Source organism: Brienomyrus brachyistius, chromosome 23, assembly GCF_023856365.1.
Source record: "Brienomyrus brachyistius isolate T26 chromosome 23, BBRACH_0.4, whole genome shotgun sequence".
NCBI lineage: Eukaryota > Metazoa > Chordata > Actinopteri > Osteoglossiformes > Mormyridae > Brienomyrus > Brienomyrus brachyistius.
The window spans coordinates 17,679,293-17,695,077 of record NC_064555.1 but is presented as its reverse complement, the minus strand read 5'-3'; the positions used below and the strand labels follow the sequence as shown (position 1 = coordinate 17,695,077).

Sequence of the window (15,785 nt, the reverse complement as noted above, 5' to 3'; positions counted from 1 at the left end):
ACACACACACACATGCACACATAGCTGCCTCGCTCTCATTCCCGGCTCTTCTCTTTGCTCGCCCACTGGTCCTGCTCCTGTTTCCTCCTCCATGCTTTGCCCCTGCAGTCCAAGGAGAGCAAAGATAGTCCAGTTGCCCCTCACTACTTTGGTGTAGCTGTTTGATGTAGATTTTTTTGGCTTAACGGAATGATCGAGTTCCTGGACGAAGACTCTACTTTCGCATCTTTTGAGGGTGTCTACTTCATGCTGGTGGCTAGCTTTGGGATTCCAGGTAAGCGACCTCTGTTCACACACACACAGACACACACATACACACAAAGCCACTCATACGTAATTATTAACACATAACAACTAGTGATGTTTAAAGCTCATGAGTACACACTGCTTGCTGCAGACAAACGAGCACAGACCGCAGCACTAAGACCTGTTGGTCTTGACCGCAAACGCCATTGTTATGGATTAGCTCTTTCCTATGAATGAAGATGGTTTCTCGGTCTGGCACTGTGGTGCAGTTTCCTGCTGAAGACCACATGCTCACCGTTGTGTCTCCTGTGTGTGGACTTACATACCAATCGCGATTCAAAGGAATATCTGTCACATTGTCACTCTGTAAACACTGAATGAAAGGAATCCCAGCTGTTTCAACACAAGTGGTCACAGCTAAACGTAAGAGGCATAAAATGGGCCAAATGACTGATTCTTGCAATGGACACCAGTTACACCACGTAGTGTAGGTGAGTCATATGCCCAAGTTTTTAAAAAACCCTCATTTAGTCAGAGTAACACTGGTTGGTGTGAGATGGGGCTCGGAGGTATCTGAGGAGGTTAGCACAGCGTGTTAATCAGAACTGCACCCAACCAGTGGCTGAAACGCATGCACTGCCCTTTAACGACATGACTGTGTAGATGAGTGACACGGGTTTGAATGAAACAGGAAGCTGATTGGTCATTGTTCAGACCTCACCGAATTACTCTCTCATGGAAGTAAGCGGAACCCTGGCTGTTAGACCATGTAGAAACCTGCAGCCGTACCCTGTGAGAAGCCATACGCTGTGTGCAGCTGTACTCCCTCCATTTACAGCCATACCCTGTGTGCAGCTGTACTCCTACTGCAGCCATACCCTGTGTGCAGCTGTACTCCAATTGCAGCCATACCCTGTGTGCAGCTGTGTCACTCCTCGTTCTCTCCACCTACCTTTATTTTCCACTGGAGCACTTTCCTGCTGAAGGCTACAGCAGCATGCCCCCCAGGCTTGAGAGACGGCAGTAAACCACAGCGTTGCGAATCTGATGTCCCCCCCCCCCCCCACACACCGCTCACTAACCGCGTCCCCATGTCCTTCCTCGCTGCATGAATCGCCCTTCCAGCACAACTTTCCCTCGCTGGTGACGCACAAGCGCGGGTGAAAGTAGCGCTCAGGGTTGTGGGTTCGGTGTGGTAACCTCTGCTCAGGCGGCCGCCTGACCCCCCCGTACATCACTGTCTGACCTCACTGCCGACCCGCTGTGCGCCCGCCTCATTACACAGGGATCTGCGCACATTGCTAACACTCACACTGGCTCCAAATGGTATCTGATTAGCATGCAGCTGGGCAGGGGGGGATCTGGACAGTCGGCTGGACAGGGGGGTCTCTTCCAATACCTGAGTAGGAGTCTGACTCCTCCCATCCTTGCTCCCTGCTCATTTCATTAAAAAAAATTATATCAGTACTTCTGTTTTCCTGACAGCATTATCTGTGACATGCAGTGTGTTTTGTAGGCGGCCATGTTAGGAAAGCTGTCATGCAAACTGTAACCCCGCCCCCTTGCTGTGTCCCCGCCCCCCTCCCCACCCACAGCCAATCTGCTCTCTGTGGTGGTTCTCTGTGGCCAGCGCTGTGGCATGTCACGCAGCACCGTCACCTACCTGGTGTCACTGGCTGTGGTGGACACGCTCTTCCTGCTGCTGGGGGGGCTGGTGGCCGTGAGCTTCAGGTGGGTGCTGCCGGATGAGCGCCGCCCCCTGGCCAGCACTGCCCTCTGCGGCGTGGTGAACTTCAGCGAGGGCTGGACGCTGTGCAGCTCGCAGTGGATCGTGGCCGCCTTCACGCTGGAGCGCTACCTGCTCTTCCGCGGCCGCTGCCTCCGTCGGCCCCTGCTGCCCCGCTCGCGTCCACGCTGTCGCCCCTCCCGGCCACAGGTGGCGCTGCTGCTCGTGCTGGTGTCGGTGCTGGGCTCTCAGGTGCTCAGCTTGCCCTTCTGCTGGCTGAACCGGGCCTGGCCTGGAGGGGGCGAAGCCGAGTCAGGTCCCACCTTTACCTTGATGAAGGAAAACCGCACGCAGGCCACGCTGTCGTCGCAGTGCAAGGCACTGTCAGGCCCCCAGGACTCCGCCTTCCTGTGGCTCCACGCAGTGCTGGCCGGCTTCCTGCCCATGAGTCTCACGCTCTCCTTCAGCGTCCTCGTGTCCCACCATTTTCGTCGCCGCGCCCGCATCCTTGCCGCTCCTGATAACGCGGCGCCCATTAGGTCCACGGGCTCACGGATGCAGCGTTCTGGACAGATCCAAGCAACGGTCGCCCTGGTGACGGTCCTGCTTTCCCTCCCACGCTATGTCATACAGGGCCTGGGGGAGGGCCTGGGGGTGGGCCTGAGCCAGCATGCTGTCCAGTGGGTGGGCTGGGATGTGGCAGTGGGCGTGGCCACCATGATGCAGTGGATCAGCCTTGTCATCCACTTCCTGCTGTACTGCTTCCTGTCGTCTGGGTTTCGCAGAGAAACACTGACCCTCCTGAGGTGCTTTTATCAAAGCCTGAGGAAGCCCGCCATTCTTTGGAGGTGCTGCTTCCCCTCACGGCCACCCCAAACACTACCCTGCCAAGTCTGGCTGGTACAGGACGTTCTCCAGGAGAGGAGGACTTCCTAGAGAAAAGCTATCACAAGGAAACAGGCAGGGGTGTATAAATAAAGGGAGCACTAAGCAATGAACAGCACAACCAATTTATTGGGAAAAGCTTGTGAGTCCCACGTACAAATTAATGCATTCTCATGTAATTTATCCTGCTAACGCTCTGAAACGGTCCATTTAGAAGACGCGCTATTCGTCCACTAGGTGGAGGTATCGCGTCAATGTTCATCGAATGTTCGGCGTTACTGGGCGGCACAGGCGCAGGATCGCGAAGGCGCAACTGGCGGCAGCGGCGGTATGGTATTAAAACGGTCCTTGTAAATCAAGCTGCTTTCTTTCTGATTATGTCCGTGTTTTATGTTTCTAAAGGTATAGTAGTTACGTATTACAAGTTAATTTAATCTTGAAATCCATGGCAGGTTAAGGACATTAAAATGTAGAGATGTTCTTTGAATAAAGAAATATACGCCTATCATTGTGTGTTTAAAACCATTTTGAAGTGTTGCTTGCTTAGCCAATAAAATACACGATGGTATACGGTACCCTTGGTATAACCAGCTGTCCCAACACCCGCTGCCTTACGTCCTCCAAATTAGCTTGTCATTAGGTCAATGTCCCTGACAGTACTTTTTTCCATATATCATGATGGCAAACGAACTTCCCAAATCAGATCTATGACCCGCCTGTCCAAAATTCTCCAACATCTTACCGTGTGCTCGTCGGACGGATGCTGAAGACCCCAGTCCGCTTACAGAACTCCGAACTGACACTTCAGGGGCCATGGGGAGGGCGGCAAGGAAACATGGTTTGTTGGGCTTGTGATGATGATTGTGAATTTATGCTAAATTCATAAATTCAATGGGCAGTCGTTTGTCTATAGCTTATCTATGCATGTCTACAAAATTCTGAAACAAGAATATCGCAGAATCCTGGACACCTAGTTTCGTAATATAACTACATATCCCGACGTGCTTGGGCCGCAATGGGGGGAAAAAAACTACGGAGTCCCGGATGCTACTGAAAGCCAGGCACGTCTGGAGAAGGTATAACAGCGGGAGTTGGCAGATACCTTGCGAGTAGGAATTGCGGAGTAACATTGCATATCGGTTTTCTGCCTTTCTCTCCTCCTTTCCGTCCAACCCCGGGCGTTCTGGACGGTGGTGCAAGAAAGATCATTACTGATTATTCTGTGGTCCTGTGAAAAGGGCTGCAACACCACAATTACGCTCGTCCTCTTCGCAATTTTTTCTCTGCTTTCCTTTTTTTCTTTTTTGGTGTTGGTGTTTGTATATGGTAAATGTAAAAAGCAGAGGCTCGCTTCCTATGTAGTGGTACACTATACAGTAGTGGTATGGTCACAGAGAAGACTGAGGAGACGGATATAACGAGAGAAAAGAGGATACTGAAATATTCTGATCGGGAAGAATGTCCTTCCCAGACGAACTCTGATGACTAGAAAATGCTGTGTGTGAAGGGTGGTATCGTTGCCGACGGCTCCGTGACCCAGCTGAGAAAGGCAAGAGAAAACATCGAGCAGAACATCGCCGCCGCTGCAGTAGACAGCGTCGAAAGGAGCCCGAGTCCCACTCTTCCCGGTGAGTGCGCTGCGTTTTCTCACGGCGCGCTGTGTATATAACCAATATTTGCATACTTTTCAATCGGAGCCAGATGCGCGGCGTGCTGCGTTGCATTTCATCAGCTGTAGTATTTTTTTATTGAAGGCATTTTATTAACCTCGTCACTGCCATTTATATAGGATGAGACTCGTGGCGTGACACACACATGCAGTTCAACGGACACAGATGCGTATTTTAAAGGTTGGGCTAAATTTAATTATGTTAACTGTGCTGCTCATTCAAAATCTGTAGCGGTAGTTTTATTACGGCTCATTGGCAACGTGAAACCTTTGTATGTTTGTGAATTTAATGCTAAAATGTCGTGATATTTAAATGTCGCATCTAAATTTACAACAGTTCCCCAAGAAGGCATTCCTTTATCGTGGATTTAGATTAAATATATTACAGAAAGTCAATTAAATATTTATTTCAATTATATAATTGCTCTAAAGGAAATATTCGCATTATCCTAGAAAACAGGTTTTACATAACGAAGTAAAGGGTATTTTATGGAGTTTGATCGTTGACAGGGGCACATTTTTATTTATTTATTTGTTTTAGAAATGTATAATTAACAATTAATCACGCATAATAATACGACTGTTTAAAAGGTTTGTCATTGCATTTGGCGAGATGAATGAAATTGTGTACTGTACATCGTTACCGACGTGTTTCACAGTTGTGCCTGTTTGTGTATGATTTGAAAAATTCCAACAAAGAGGAAGGGGACTGTTTTTTACGCATGGTTTTCGGAAGCCCCTTTGAGACTCTGTCATCGGTGAGTGACAGGCGTCGCGGAGGGCAGTGGCCACGAGCCGGCGAGCTAATGATGACCTCGGCAGCGCGAGACGCCGCGCTCATTGTAGTGATAATAACCCTGTTCCATCTGCGAGACAGCGGCGCGCGATTGGCGAATGTTTGTGTTGTGACAGCCTCGCTTATTCATAGCATACACCGTTGTGCGTAATAAGCGCGCCTAGCCCGCGTGCGCATGTTTCAAGTATGCAAAATTACAGCGGTATTTAAGTCCATAACAGCAATCATAATTGGTATTGGCTGCCTTGGGGATCATACTGCACTGTCACGTGCGCTGTTGTTACATGACGTTGTATTATTATTATTATTATTATTATTATTATTATTATTATTATTATTATTATTATTTTAATAATAATAATAATTATTATTATTATTCAGAAACACATGGCCACAAGTCATTGACACTTTAATTGTAGATTTGTAGAATACAGCAAAACTTCATATTTGCATTAATAATTTTACTGTCATTCTCAAGAAAAAGTTGTCAGATTTTGTTAACAAAGATTAATTACTGTGGGCATCGACTGTGTGATAATGTGTGAGAGTGTGAGTGTCCACTATGACAGTCTCCTTTGGCCAGTCTGACAGCACGTATCTCCATGGCGACCTTTATTAAAAGGAAGCCTGGCAGGCCCGAGCAGCTGGAGCAGCTGATTGGCAGAGAAGGCAGACAGATGATTGGCCGAAACAGACCTTGGCGGTGGCTGTCATGTCAGCAGGGTCTCTGTCTCTCTCCTTCTATGTCTGTCTGCTGAGCACAGTGGGCTGCTGAACACACTGTGTCCCACCGCTAATTCCTAGCAGCCAATGTACTGAACACGCGCTAAGATAAGGCAGAAGCTGCAGCATCTCCAGCACATGCAGCATTGAGCCGATGCAGAGCCGCGGGCGGCAGCACCATGCTAACGCGCTCGGCAATGCGCAACACTCAGAACCAGAGGACACGGCCGCTGCTGAGCTGACACTTTTTAACCTAAACAATGTGAGCTTTACTCATCTAGCAGCTAGGTATGCTCACCGGCACAGCTGAACAGCAGAGGAGGGATTTCACTGGGTTGTGAACCAGCAACCTTCAGGCTACTGCTTGGGTCCAACTGCCCTTTCCCCAACTCCGATCACTCAGAAAATACCAGGACAGGACAGACTGTAACGCCAACAAACATGAAAATTTAGGGCACAGTGCAATGGAATGTCACCACACAGAAACCACAGAGTAACCGTGACACAGAATTAACATGCATAAATATATGGCACATCATAACAAATGTTAACACACTTAAAAAATAGTGCCAAACACTACGAAACACAATTACGGGCATGATGCAATGCTGGCCAATGCTAAGACAATAACTCCTGTCACATGGCTTGTCACTGAGATGCTGAGCCACCTGACGCAGTGCCGTGTGCGAGGGGCCTCTGTGGGCCCTTGCTGGCCAGCGGTGTGGCTGATGCTCTTTCCATAACCTGCCCAGCTGCCACCCCCTGGCCCCCAAGTGGCTGATGTCATAAGGGTGCTTTCTGCGGGAGGAAGGGAGTCATTTGTCCCCAACACTCCAACCGGCTGTAGGACTGTCCTTTGAGGTGTCTGTCAGCCCCCAAGGTCACTGACATCGTGTGTCCCTGTGTGCCTTTGTGTTTGTGGGTGGGGGTACATCAGGGAGGGAGAGGAACAGATGTGTCTAATTGTTCTTCACAAGGACATGCAACAGCCGCTGACGGTTCTTACTGCTCCTCCTAGCCTTTTCACTCTTCTTTATTCTGCTCTGCCCCCCCCCCCCCCCCCCGCACACACACGCTGCTCCTCTCCCTCCCCTGCCTCTCCGGCTGGCAGCCACAGTTTTGAAGTCGGCTGTAGAGAGAGAGGAAGCGTTCACCTCTGACCTCTGTCTGGGGAGAGGGAGGGAGATTGCGGGGTGGGGGACGGGGGAGAGGGAAGGGGAGGTGGGAGGAGGGGGAGGCTCATTAGCCATGCTGCGCTGCTGCAGGTGCTCCCTGTACCTGCGGCGGCTGTGCCGCGCGCGGTAACGAGTGCGGTTATAATGAGCGCGCCGGCGGCCCCTGGCTTAGCCACGGTGGAGGAGCATGCGGCTGCACACGTCACACACACGCACGCATAAACACATGCCCGCCACATGCGGTCCCCCATGCGTCGAGCACACCGCCAGCACTCCCAGATGGTGGGTGCTGTGTCTGCTGTTTGTTGGGGGGGGGGGGTGGGGGGGTAAGGGTGAAAAGATCAGTAGTTTCTGTTTGTCTGGAGGGTTAGGAATTGCTAGAACGGGGGGATTCGAGGGGACAGCTTTCGGAGTACAACCAATAAATGGGGGTGAGATGATGGGAGTGAGAGAAAAGTGTATGTTCTGGAGTCTCTGGTCTTCTCTTTCTTAGTGTTTGTCTCTCTAGGAAAAAGCAGGACCCCCAATTAAGGTTTAATATAAAAAAATCAGTTTGTCAGTGTCAGAAATGTGATGGGGAAAGATGGGAGGTGAAAAAGAAGAGCACCAAGAAGGAGGAAAGGAGGACAGAAAGATGGGGGAGATAGGGGGGAGGGGGATAGAGTGAGAAAAGGAATGGTGAAGGCATGTCTCCAGGAAGCAGGCCAGCCCCCTACCACAAACACAACCCCTCAGGCCCAACAAACTGCTTCAGCTCAGCCAACCAATCAGACAATCCTAGGGCTAGAGGCGGACCTTATTCTAGATCTAAGAATGCCCCCCCTCCAAGTTTAAGAAAACAAGGATCCCATCAGCCGCCAGTAAAACTAATCAGGCAGACATAACGCGTGTTGATAAAGGCAGGAACACACCACTGTGACCGAAACGTGTTATCTGTCATGTGGAGACACCTGGAGGATGGCGCAAGATGAGCTGCATGGAGACGCCCAGAGGACGGCGCAAGATGAGCTGCATGGAGACGCCCAGAGGACGGCGCAGGATGAACTGCACTGAGATGCCTAGAGGACAGCGAAGGAAGAACTACACAGAGACGCCTGGAGGATGGTGTAGAATGAGCTCTGCGGAGATACCCAGAGAATGGTGCAGGATGAGCTACCAATGCAGAGACACCTGGAGGATGGTGCAGGATGAACTGCATGGAGACACCCGGAGGACGGCGCAGGATGAACTGCATGGAGACACCCAGAGGACAGCGCAGGATGGACTGCATGGAGACACCCGGAGGACGGCGCAGGATGAACTGCATGGAGACACCCGGAGGATGGCGCAGGATGAACTGCATGGAGACACCCGGAGGACGGCGCAGGATGAACTGCTTGGAGACACCCGGAGGACGGCGCAGGATGAACTGCATGGAGACACCCGGAGGACGGCGCAGGATGAACTGCATGGAGACACCCGGAGGACGGCGCAGGATGAACTGCATGGAGACACCCGGAGGACGGCGCAGGATGAACTGCTTGGAGACACCCGGAGGACGGCGCAGGATGAACTGCATGGAGACACCCGGAGGACGGCGCAGGATGAACTGCATGGAGACACCCGGAGGACGGCGCAGGATGAACTGCATGGAGACACCCGGAGGACGGCGCAGGATGAACTGCTTGGAGACACCCGGAGGACGGCGCAGGATGAACTGCATGGAGACACCCGGAGGACGGCGCAGGATGAACTGCATGGAGACACCCGGAGGACGGCGCAGGATGAACTGCGCGGAGTCGCCCGGAGGACGGCGCAGGATGAACTGCGCGGAGTCGCCCGGAGGACGCGGGATGAACTGCGCGGAGACTCCCGGAGGACGGCGCGGGACGAACTGCGCGGAGACGCCCGGAGGACGGCGCGGGACGAACTGCGCGGAGTCGCCCGGAGGACGGCGCGGGACGAACTGCGCGGAGTCGCCCGGAGGACGGCGCGGGATGAACTGCGCGGAGTCGCCTGGAGGACGGCGCGGGATGAGCTGTGCAGCCACCCTGCGATGTGCTCAGCGTGTCCCGCATGGCACAGAAAGCCCGGCGTAAACACTGCTGTCCTCACCGCTAGTGGCATAGAACAAAGAGGAAGGTCTGGTCCGAGAGGGACCACAGAGGCTAGGAGCTGAGGAACAGCCATTTGCATTTGTGATTGTTCACCTTAATGTGGGGCAGGGGGCGTGTGCCGGGGGTTGTCAGAGCCGTTCTTTATAGAGCAGGCAAGCTACTGCTTAGGTGTGTGCTTATGATAGGATGTGAAATGATGCTTTGTTTGTCATGTGCATAGGTACATTGGAATGCTTCTTTTCACATATCCCATCATGCACTCCTTTGAGACGTGTATATATATATATGAGAGAATGAAGCTTGGGGTCTGAGCACAGGAACAGGGGGGTTAAGACCCTCACTCAAAGGCCCAATGGACGTGACTGTACTTCCGAAGACGGGATTTAAACTGGCAATCTTCCGATCAGTGGGACAGAGGCCTAACCTGCTGAGCCACATGCCTGCATGTGTGTGTGTGGGGGGGGGGGGTATTACGGTATGGCACTGTCCCCCAGAGCTGCAGTACCCACCGCTGTCTGTTTCTGTCTTCCATGCCCACATTCTGATGGCTTTTAATCAGCAGCGTTCCTGTTATTCTTCTTATCGTTAGTGGCAATGTCACGCTTGGTATTATCGCGGTGTTGACGTTTATTTCTTTGTAAGCGCGTGATTCTTCAAAGCCGCCGCGAAATGCCGTTCCTTTGCGGTTCCTTTGCGGTCAGCGCGTGCCGCTTTACTTTCTGAGTGTGTGGGTCAGCCATGACCATCGAATGTTTCCCATGTGACGGTGCAGAGCCGGAAAAGCCCACTTCGATTTGCCAGACGAGTTCATGACCTGTGTCGCTTCCGAGTTTAATGAGTGTTTTTTCATAATGTTCCTCCTGAATGCACATCTCACTCTTCTGTCCCATTCTGTCTGCAAGATGTGTGTGACATCTAGGTGCCATAATGATCACTTTCAAAAGGTGCTTATATCATCATCATCATCATCATCATCATCATCATAAGAAAGCTCTTCTCTCCTCTGTCATTGATTAACTCCACCAGGAGATAAAAATATCTGTTTGCTGAACAGTTTTTACTATAATGTGTTGTAATATAATTAACTATACAACGTGTCATGAGAGAATGATTCATAAAGAATGGTGAAGCAGAGAGTTTGCAGTCTCGATGCTGTTCTGTGGGTCTGCTGCTGCCAGAGAGATTGTGCCGACACATCCTTATAGGGCTAGAGGAGGGTGGTGCTTGTTTCTCGTGACTTTCAGGATGTCATTTGCGGTGTGCTCTGATTGGTGGCCTGGAGTGATTGACGCTTCGGGTGAGTACGCCTCCTGGTCCGTGGTCCTGCAGCAGGAGGTCAGGATTTTCTTTTATTAACTTATCTTTCATGTTCCAGCCAGTCCTGGCGTACTTTGGATGATGGACTGACTCCCCATAGTCATGAGGTCATGAATACTACATAAGTGACAAACAAAATTGCTCACAAAAGTTTCTGACGAAGAGCATTAAACGTTGATAAGTCTGCATAACCCTGCAGTTCTTAAGGAACAGAGCATGATAAGTTGACACTTTTGTGCGATGAGAAAATGAGTACATTAGTAAACTTGACCTTAACACTTTATTTAATGAAATGTGCTGGCCCTAATGAAAGCAGATATTAATTGCGTTGCACTCTCCTCTTGTGACTAAACCAAACCATGGTTTTGTTGTGTCAGCCACAATAGTTATTTAATAATTAAAGTTATAAACAGGCGTCCTTCACAGCATGGCATCAGCACTTCGGTGTGATGCCGATTTGCATCTACATCCAGGTGTCCCCTAACACACTCAACTGCCATTTTTGTTTTGAAATCACATCAGATGTGTTTGAGGATTCTGGCCTTTTATGAAAATGTTCATGCTTTTGACGGTATAAAGGAACTGTGTGCTTTGGATGTGTCACCCGTCTAACGGCAGTATTGGGAAGATACTTCTTTAAACTCTGTAATTATGACAACTGTGTGCGTTTGGCCCCCGTGCGGGAGGTGCTGCCTGATGTTCCATTCAGAGGCTGTTTTGTGGGACTCGCCATGTTGGGCGGCTGGGCTGCTTGTAAGAGGCCCCACAATTTGTCAAGCAGGGAGACAGCGAGCACATTGCCAGCAAGTCAAATCAGCAGGACGTAATCAAGCCACGCGTGTGCGGCTAAAGAAACGATAAAGAAACCGAGAATATACCTTACATTTGTTGCAAAATAGTGGCCCATTGCAAAATAAGTATCTAATTGCAAAATAAATGTATACGTTTCTCGTGTCTGAACAGGTTGCTTCCTTTAAACTCAGGAGAATCATAAACTTCCATTCATTAAATGATATTTATTTTTAAAGTTATGTATTGTTTTCTTCAACCGTAGTTTTATAGTCTTAAGATCTTTTGTGCTTAAAACTGAAGGGGATTGAGAGCTGTTTGTGTGTACAAAGAGATGGTAGATGGTATGCTGGTGTACAAAGTACTTTTTTGTCAGGTTTGTCTCTTGCATTACTTACCTGACTGTTGTGTGTGTGCGTGTGGATTATGTTTATTACCAAATGCCCCCCACAATTAAAAAAAAACTGCTATTTTGATGGTGTCACACAAAGGTCCCCACAGAGATCTGTGAATGCAAAAATGCCAAAAGTCTCCTATTATTTTTGTTACTTATGGTTAAGGGTAAGACTGGGTAGGGGTTAGGGTTATCAGGTTGGGATTAGAATGAATGGTGAGTCCCCACAAAGATACAATTACAAATCTGTGCGTGTGTGTGTGTGTGAGAGAGAGAGAGAGAGACCTCACTTCAGGTGTATAAGAATGTTTCAGCCAATCATTACATACAATATCATTACCGACTAATTGTTCTCACTTTAGGTCCATTAAGGCGATGAAATGCTTAATGTTGCTGATGTGCATCGATAATTAGCTGTTAATTGGTCAGTAATGTCTGTGAACTGCATACCCTTCTGAGCAATGCGGGATCCTGCCGTGTGTGTCTCTGTGTATATGGACACGGCCTTTTTCTCAGATATTGAATTAACGTGTAAAAGATATGTTAGGTTTGACTGTATATTACATACTTAGTTTGGTTTTTGTTGAGATGGCAGGCTGGACATTCTGGGTGTGGCTCTGAGCTGTGGGCGGGACTCGTATTCTGGGTGTGGCTCTGAGCTGTGAGTGTGACTCATTCTGGGTGTGACACTGCTGCTGTGGGCGGGACTCGTATTCTGGGTGTGGCTCTGCTGCTGTGGGTGGGACTCATTATGGGTATGATTCATTCTGGGTGTGGCTCTGCTGTGGGCGGGACTCATAGTGAGTATGACTGCTGCTGTGGGTGTGACTCATTCTGGGTGTGACACTGCTGCTGTGGGTGTGACTCATATTCTGGGTGTGGCTCTACTGCTGTGGGTAGGACTTGTATTCTGGGTGTGGCTCTACTGCTGTGGGCGGGACTCTATTCTGGGTGTGGCTTTGCTGACTCATTGTGGGTGTGACTCATATTCTGGGTGTGGCTCTGTTGTTGTGGGCGGGGCTAATTCTGGGTGTTACTCTGCTGTTGTGGGTGTGACTCTGGATCTCTGGGTCGGTTCTTGCATGTGCACAAGCTCAGTGCTGCTCCTCAGGCTTCACCACAGGATTCCCACAGTGTTTCGCATGACCTTATAAAAACAACGTTGCAACCTCACTTTCTTGCCAGTAGCTGGCAAACTTAAACAAAGACAAAACAAAAACCTTCCTACTCTGTGAAATTCTTCTTTTAGATGCAGTTTACAAATGGATCTCAATATGACTGTCTTTCATGCCGAATCTCTTTCTGTCTCTCACTCCTTCTCGCGCATACCCCCCTACGTACACATACACACACACACACCACCCCCAGCCTAGCTAACTGACTAACCGCTAGACCAGGCGTTGCTATGGAAACGGATAGTTTGAGATTAGGGATGGCAAGGGGAGTGCAGTTTGTGTTTGTGTGTGTGTGTGTGTGCGCGTGTGTGTGTGCGTGCATGTGCGTGTGTGCATGTGCATGTGTGTGTGTGTGTGTGTGTGTGTGTGTGTGTGCGCGTGTGCATGTGTGTGTGTGTGTGTGTGTGTGCGCGCGTCACAAGGGGACAGTGGGGTTTAGGCCTCTTCTGCACACAGACACACTGGATGAATTTTTCATGATGAGCCTGCGAACATACACACAGGACACAAGCAGAGACGCGGGAAGGGAGGGAGAAGAGAGGGGAAGAGTGCAAGGGGAGCAGGAGAGAAAGGAGGAGATGGAGTGAGTAGGACCAGGACGGAGAGAGAGAGAGAGAAAATCAATGCCATGGGCCATGCCAAGGCGAGGGCGAGCATAGACCAGTCCCGTGTTTTATCCCAGTTAGATCTGAATGAGCTGTTTTTGTTTAATCAGCCCATGTAGTATCGGCCGGCATCCCTTCCCATAATCCCCTTCTTTATTTTCTGTGTCTTCTGCAGACCTCATGGAAATCACTTCAGCTCTCGATCCCTTTTGGGTTCAAACCTGAGGTTCAGGAACACATTTAAGAAACATCATGCATTTAAAAAACTAAATAAAAATTGAAATCCCATTAAAGTCACTTAAAGTGCTGATTTGTTTATGAACCACGGGTCAGATCGACCAGTCCACGGTGCCTGACCCGCATGTTTTCCTCGTTGTGGCTCAGCTGCTGGTGTTGCTGGTGTTGTCCTCCATGTTATTTTCCCCTCCTCGGCGCGGTGACCTCCTTGAGCCTGCAGTTGAGCAGCAACCATGCAAACCAAGATATGGGTTTAAACGCCTGAGCAGGGAGGCTGGCACATAGAGCAGGGGACTGGGCGGGTCGCCCAGACGGGTCTCTGCATTAGAAGGACTCTTTGGAAGGACTGCTGGCTGGTTGGCTGTTTGGACACATATGTCAGATTGGCACGTAGAACTGTTTCCTCAAGGATGCCCAGTTTAAATTTCACACGCAGCCCAAGGTCTGGTCTCCAGGGACATGCACTTTGTGCTGCTGCGAGCATGATGAACTCATGTAGAATTTCAGCTGCCGGCTCTGCTGGCTGTCAGTCTCTCGGGCCCTCAGAGACGGTTCTGGGCCCTAGCAGGGTGCCATCCGCAGGTATGTTTGGGTTAGACACCATGCCCACCTGACCCACACATGACCCAACAAGAGTTAGGACAGAACTAACAGGCAGCTAATGGATACCTACCGTGGAGAATATGACCACTTGGGCGGTCAGCATGGGCCTAGTAGGCAGCTAGCATCAGCCTGATGAGAAGCTAATGCGGAGCTAGTGGATGGTTAAATGGCGAGGAAACAATGAAAGTAATGGAGACCGGCAAGGAGCTAGCGGGAAGCTAATGATGAGCTAATAGGGAACTATTGGTCAGCTAATGAGCAGCTAGCGGTTAGCAAACAATCACCTGGCAAGCAACTAGCAGCGCGCTAACGTAGAGCTATTGTAGAGCTAATGCAGCCCTGGTAACTGGGAGCTAACGATGTGCAAGGTAAGACCCTGCTAAACTGGGAATGCGGCTCCATGAGGTAATGGGGGCCTGACTGTGGCTGTAAGTTGAACGTCACGATGAATCACCGTGACCCCAAGGCCTCTGAGCAAACGCGTGCTCTGAATCGGACACCCAGGATCTATTATCTAGGGATGTATTCTCCATCTTCAGCTGATGGATGGAAAACTCACCGCTGCTTGTGGACGTCATGAGGAGCATATATGTCCAGTCGAGGGCGTAGGCTCTCGGGCGCTGCGTCCCATCACCATGAGATGTTATGGAACTCCTCGCTGCATCCTACTCAGACCATTCTCATGTGGTGCGTGATGCTGATAGGGTTGCCACCCGTCCAAAGATTTTCTTGAACCACCCTGGATTTTGGTCGTCTGTCCTGGAAAAATCTAAAATCAGTGGAAAGGTGTCGCCATGAGTCGGCGACCCTAGATGATGATAGGTATATCGTCAATAATCCGAGACTTACCAGTAAGTCAGGGTGTTGCTAAGGGTCACTTGGTGGGTTCTTAGGTAAGATACACGTCCTGCGGGTGCTCGTGGTAGCGAGCCTTCCAGCTATAGGCTACTGGCTGCAAGTGTGATCAGAAGATACTGCCCCCATGTGCCTTCTGAACAGCCAGCTGTGCTTCGTACGGTCTGGCTTGTGCGTCCAGGGATGCTGACTGCCCTGGGCCCAACCGGTCGCCCTGGTCATGTGCCACAAGGCTGCCCCTTACTGGCCGATGGACACAAGCACACAAGACGTTTTCCCAGCCATGAAAAAAACCCGCCTCATTTCAGCACCTACTTCTGTCACCTCCTCATTCACTCGTTTCTTGTAACGTAAGGTCAACCGCATCTGAGAATAACGGCAAAACATGAAAATGTCACTGTATTGTGATTCAACACGCTTTAAACTTATGACATTTGAATCTGGTGCTGAGATTACCCCACATTTCATCTTCATTTCCTATAATCCATCCTGTG

At 50.1% G+C, this 15,785-nt stretch overlaps 2 protein-coding genes across 2 annotated transcripts in view; both read left to right on the top strand.

Annotated features, from left to right (window-relative positions):
• The first annotated feature begins 84 nt into the window (after positions 1-84).
• LOC125718816 (probable G-protein coupled receptor 139) lies at positions 85-3,657 on the top strand. The gene is made up of 2 exons (XM_048992926.1): positions 85-274; positions 1,842-3,657. Exons 1-2 carry the CDS (start codon positions 190-192, stop codon positions 2,906-2,908), a joined length of 1,152 nt encoding a protein of 383 aa, XP_048848883.1. The 5' UTR covers positions 85-189; the 3' UTR covers positions 2,909-3,657.
• Positions 3,658-3,720: 63 nt separating this feature from the next.
• ahdc1 (AT hook, DNA binding motif, containing 1) overlaps positions 3,721-15,785 on the top strand; it is a 38,380-nt gene continuing 26,315 nt past the window's right edge. The window contains 1 exon segment of the mRNA XM_048994374.1: positions 3,721-4,485. The gene's annotated coding sequence lies outside the window, so the exon portion shown is untranslated.